The 6,235-nt window shown below is 37.7% G+C and overlaps 1 protein-coding gene across 1 annotated transcript; it reads left to right on the top strand.

Annotated features, from left to right (window-relative positions):
- Positions 1 to 645: 645 nt before the first annotated feature.
- On the top strand, positions 646 to 6,000 carry LOC102222617 (LIM/homeobox protein Lhx1-like). Its single transcript, XM_005803625.2, has 5 exons — positions 646 to 1,288; positions 1,854 to 2,074; positions 2,196 to 2,470; positions 4,404 to 4,560; positions 4,704 to 6,000. Exons 1-5 carry the CDS (start codon positions 1,119 to 1,121, stop codon positions 5,102 to 5,104), a joined length of 1,224 nt encoding a protein of 407 aa, XP_005803682.1. The 5' UTR covers positions 646 to 1,118; the 3' UTR covers positions 5,105 to 6,000.
- The last annotated feature ends 235 nt before the right edge of the window (positions 6,001 to 6,235 follow it).

Raw genomic sequence — 6,235 nt, forward strand, 5'->3', positions numbered from 1 at the left:
CTGTCTCAGGGTTGAAAAGTTTAAGTTTAGCATTAGCGCTATTGCTAAGCTACCTTAGATTTCTACCCCAACACACAAACGTTCACAACCAAAAAACTAATAAGTTTTATTAACTTTTTTACTATTTTTTTTTTATTCATAACACCTACCACATAAACATATGAACCTTTCTTTGCTCACTTTGCTCTCATTGAGTTTTGTTATAACTCAATGAATTAAGCTAACACCTGACTAAATAAACCATCTGCTCAATTCAGATGAAATGTTAAGGCGAGAAGTATTCATAAATGAAGTAGGCTATGTTATTTTTATCTTTTAATAAACATTATATTTACAAACTAATATATTTTAACTAAAATGTCAATATATTTTGTCTAATGCTTGACAACCTCAAAAATCTATTTTTATAGTGTAACTCCAGAATTGTTTTTGTTTTTTTGTTTGATTTGTTTTTTTTTTAAGGAAATACACCGGGTGATTTTGTACTATTATTACTGTGTTTTTATTTGTTATAATGAAGTGTTGAGGTGCAACAAAAACAGAAATGACTCCTCATAGGTTTCTCGTGGTGATGACGTGGGCAGTTCCTTATTAGGCAGTAGGCTGAGCAGCACAAGGTGAGCTCATTACAGCCTTCCTCTCAGGCTCAGAGCTCATCAGAGGAAAAGCGGAGCACAAACAACGAGGCAAAGCGCTCCGACTACTGCTCTACATTATTTATCTCTTCATCACACGACATTGGGGATCTCTTGTCACCTTTTATCAGTATTGTTTTTAATTCAACCTGCCTCTCCCTCCCCTGTGCTTTTCGATAAAATGGCAAACACTGGAAGATCCTGGCGGGCCCACTTTGATTTACAATAAATAATTTGATCACAGAAATGCTTCTTTATACGTGATGAAAACAATGTCTCGTTTGGAGCCGATGTCTGGATGTGGATTACAGGACCCCCGCAAACGGATGGTGATGTAAGCCTGGTCTTTCAGCGCAGCTTGGACCCAGTGGATTCCCCTGATCCAGTATCAGAACACTCGGACGATCGAAGCTTGTTGAGGGAGGAGTGTGGAGGTGTCGGGAGGACACAACTAGTGAAATTCTCATCAGCTGGACCGGAACGATGCTACACTGTGCCGACTGTGAGAAACCTATTCTGGACAGGTTCCTGCTCAAAGTTTTGGACAGGCCGTGGCACATCAAGTGTGTCCAGTGCTGCGAATGCAAATGTAGTCTGACAGAGAAGTGCTTCTCTAGGGATGGGAGACTGTATTGTAAGAACGACTTCTTTAGGTAAGCCTCCAACGCGTTTATTTCTTCAATTCAAGAAGAAGGAAAGGCACTATATTCTTTTTGTTTCTTTCTTTTTTTTTTTACAGGTGTGAAATTTTATTTTATTTTACTTTTTTTTTAGATAAACTGCAATATTTGACAATTGAGAATTTCCCTCAATAAACTAAGAAAGTGAAAAGTCGATGAAATGGATAAGTGATTGGAAAATATTGGCTCGCATTGCTTTATACTTGGATTATTATTTATATTTTTGTTGTTAGCATTTTTTTTTATTTGTCTGAGTGTTATTTTCTGTTAAAAATCGAGTGGAAATGGTAACAAACATTGGGCCTGACAATTATTGTGCTCATATAACTAAATGCAACTAAATATAGTTTTACCATATTGTTGGAAAAACTAAGGCCTTTTGTGCTTTCGGTTACGATGATTAAAATGTTTATTTATATATTCATATTTATTGACGACGTTATAGTCTGCTAAAACTTTGGCCTTTTCTTCTTCTTCTTCTTCTTCTTCTTCTTCTTTTTTCATTATTATTATTTATTACCTTATCTTTCCTGAACAGGAGATTTGGGACCAAGTGTGGAGGTTGCTCACAGGGGATTTTGCCCAGTGATCTTGTCCGCAGGGCCAAAAGCAAAGTGTTTCACCTCAACTGTTTCACCTGCATGATGTGTAACAAGCAGCTGTCCACCGGGGAGGAGCTGTACATCCTGGACGAGTTCAAGTTTGTCTGCAAGGAGGACTACCAGAACAACAACGGGAAGGACACGATCCTCCTGTCAGGTGAACTCATCGAATCTTACCTTATTGTTTGTTTTTTTTTAAATGAATATATATATATATATATATAATATTTTACTGCCGAATTCAGATCCACTCCTATAACTGTTCCCTTTCGCGACAGTCACGACGTGCAGCGACCCGAGCCTCTCGCCGGACTCGCAGGACCCGCAGGACGACGGGAAGGACTCGGAGGGCGGACACGTGTCCGACAAGGAGGCGTGCGGCAACGACAACGACGAGCAGAGCGCCGTCGGCAAGCGGCGCGGGCCCCGGACCACCATCAAGGCCAAGCAGCTGGAGACGCTGAAGGCTGCGTTCGCGGCCACGCCGAAGCCCACCAGGCACATCCGGGAGCAGCTGTCCCGGGAGACCGGCCTCAACATGAGGGTGATCCAGGTGAGGAGGCGGTCATGCTCTCGGGATAACAGCAGGAGTCATTTAAAAAAAATAAAATAAAATAAAGTTGTCTAAAAACCCAGAGTTTGGTGTGACGAAGTTCGGAAGAGTATTTGGGTTCAAACTAGATTAAACATCATTTCATTTCATTTGTTTTTTTATTATTATTATTTCTGCATTCCCAGCTCTTTCTTTATTTCGTTTGTCCCCCAATCAAAAGACTTCACAATATTCTTGGCTTATCTCTTTCTCTCCAACACTCATAAAACAAACTGTTAGAACACAACCAATAAGATCCGAGAAACAATTTGCATATTTTAATTGGCATAGTTTTCTAATAAATGCACACTTCTGAGTCGTGATTATGTAAGCTTAAGGTCTTAAAGACGCTCAAATAAACAAGCGAATGAATAATAATTATTGAGCTTTTGGCTGTTCTTCGCCATTTAAAAGAAACCAAAAATCAGAATTGGTTTGTGATTAAGGCTTAACTGTTACTGAAGTAACAAACTAACCACTGATGTTACATTCATTGACAGGAGCTGCTAAGAATCCCAGCTTGTAAGTCTGACTTTATGCAAAGTCACACAAGCGTCATTATTCTTGTTTCTATCAAAAAAAAACAACTTTTTTTTAAAAAGTCTGATGGCATTAGTTTTTACGGAACTCTTCTATTTATTCATAATGCCATTCATATTAACACATCACACTGTTTTGTTTTGTTTTTTTTTTACAGATTTTAATATCAACCATTCAAATTGTAAAAATAATATCAATAAACCAATTATAATTAGTTGATATTATAATGCCTACATTCTACCAAGGTTTATTATTTTGTTTTGGTGACCAATCCTTCCTAATTAGTTAAAGAAGAGTGTTTCTGAAGTCAGTTGTTAGCTTAATTTGTTCTGTCTTGTTTTCAACAGATATCAGTGTATTTATGCATTCTAGTGGATTTCACCAACTCTATAAACGCAGATAACTGCTATGTGACTTGGCTGAGACATTATGTTTGTTGGAACACAATTTTTATCCAGCTTTGGTATTGTTTAGTGACAGCGCTAAAGTTGAAGTCAAACTTGTTAGCAAGCTTGACTTCCTAGCTGTGGTTGGGCTTGTTTATCTTATCACAATAATTAGTCAGAACTGAGCAGCCTCGGTTCAGTAAAAATATTTTTAAAATATAAATACCATAAAGCTGAAAACAATTATTTAGACATTCCATGGGTGTTCAACTTCCAAAACTTCTGTTCATAAATATCAATGAAACAAATAAAATGTGTGCACATTTTTACAGTAAGCTGTATTGCTGAAATTCTTTATCAACAGATTGCTTCATCAGTCTTTGATGGACCTTCACACAACAAATGAGAAATTGTTGACTGAGCCAAAATATACAACTTATATAAGTATATAAGTATATATACTTATATATATATAAGTATATATATATACTTATATATATATAAGTATATAAGTATATATACTTATATATATATAAGTATATATATATACTTATATATATATAAGTATATATATATATACTTATATATATATATATATATATATATATATATATATATATATATATATATATATATATATATATATATATATAAGTTCCAAATTACACTTTGTTTTAAATTACCTTTAGAAATTAACATGCTTGGATAACACTCAAGCAGTTGAATGGCTAATATTTAATAACCTGAAGAATGTGAGTTTTCAGCAACAAAAAAAAGAAACTTGCATGTTTTTTCTACTGCTTCCTTATTTAATATTTTCTGTTTTGTTTGTTATTTTAAGATTTCACAATAGATTCTTGATATCGAGTGAAACAGCCTTTTCGTTTGATATCAACGAAAGAGTATCTACCCATTTTATTAATTCGTCTATATTCTCTAAGTAAAAGTGTTATTCGTGTCTCCTTAAGGTTTGGTTCCAGAACCGGAGGTCCAAAGAGCGACGCATGAAGCAGCTGAGCGCGCTGAGCGCGCGGAGACACGTGTTTTTCCGGAGTCCGAGGAGAATGAGGTCTCTAGGAGAGAGACTGGAACCAGGAGAGCTCGGCCATTTCTCTTATTATGGAGGTGAGATGCTCGACGGAATCATTTATTTGATAAAACGTCATAAGCTTAAAAAAAGGGGGGGGGGGGGAGAAACGTTTCCAAATTGTTTCGTTCTCTGTGTTTTGACGCGACCCATGCGCTAATCCCACCTCTCACAAACGCAGATTATCCGAGCGAATACTACGGCCCAGGTGGGAATTACGAGTACTTCCAAGGCCCCCCTTCGTCCCAGGCTCAGACCCCCGCAGATTTGGGCTTTGTACCCTCGACGGTCCCCGCCGGCACCCCGTTAGGAGCCATGGACCACCACCACCACCCCCACCAACACGCAGGGGTGGGGCAGCACCACTGCGGCGCAGAAGTGCAGTGCTTCTCGGACGGCGCGTCGCACCACCCCGCGGACTCGCCCAGCCCGGAGCCCAGCGGGCCCGGCTCCATTCACAGCATCTCCAGCGAGATGTGCGGGCCCGGCACGCCGTTCACGGCCGTGTCTCTCAGCGACAACGGATACACCAACCAGCTGTCACAGCCGTCCTCGGAACTGAGTGAAGGCACTGCCTGGTAATCCAGCTAAAACAAAGCACACTTTATTTATTTATTTATTTATTTATTTATTTATTTATTTATTTATTTATTTATTTATTTATTTATATATCATTAAGGCACTTTTTTTGACAAGATTTTTTTAATATTTAAATATTAAAAAAGTTTAAATGTGAATGACTGCCAGTATTTCTCAAGTTCCATGCCTCATTGATCAAGCAATAAGCAAAAGCAACTACAGGAACTTTAGTTAGTTTCAGAAGTTGGGCAGCAAAAGTCATTATAAACAATCTCAAAATTCAACCTTATCAAAATTCAACTTTACCAAGTCAGTCCGGGGGTTTTAAAAGACAGCCAAAGGGTGTCGGGTGAGACTGGCTGAACCTACAAAACCTCCGACAAACCTTCAAACCCGTGTTCAAGTAAATAAATGTGACATTTGTTTGGAGAGGAAGATGTGAAACGCTCTATTCCCTTTGTTTACATTGAACTTTGTCTTCAGTTGATTGATAAAGAAGTTTTAGAGTATTATTTTACATGACCATCTGGGAGGTTTTTGCAGCACTGTCTACTCTAAGATCTACTTGTCTGAGATTCTGACATGAACATGCATGATGTACTGTATATGTTTTATACAAACTGATTCACAGAACTTTGTCTCTTTGTAATGATGTAAAATAGGATTTTATCATTTAGTGACAAATCACAAATTATGACTGTGACGCCCAGTAGATCAGTACAGTGCGTCTCTCAGGACTGTGATCAGATTTGGGTTTTTTTGTAACGTCTTTACATGTCTGCCTTCAGAATGATATCTTTGTATGTCTGATGATTTTATATTGGTGAAGAACGATGATTTGGCTTCGACATGAGTCCAGCTGTAAGTGGATTAATGAAGAAATATTGTAGCCTACAGAACAGTAAATGGTTTTCTGAAAGCTCTGCTGCTCGAGTGTTTGATTTCAGTGAAATGTTGTCTTTCGGTTGGAGAAACAGTTTAAGGCTAACATGGATCCAGTCTTGCACTTTTAGCTGTTCCAACGCATACAGTTTCAACAAACTCTGTCTAAAAAATAAACAAGTAAGCAATAAAAGGGGGCTTTTCTATATAGATTCAAATATAAAACTGCTGGATTTCACAATCTTCTATTAT

Source organism: Xiphophorus maculatus, chromosome 11 (assembly GCF_002775205.1).
Source record: "Xiphophorus maculatus strain JP 163 A chromosome 11, X_maculatus-5.0-male, whole genome shotgun sequence".
NCBI lineage: Eukaryota > Metazoa > Chordata > Actinopteri > Cyprinodontiformes > Poeciliidae > Xiphophorus > Xiphophorus maculatus.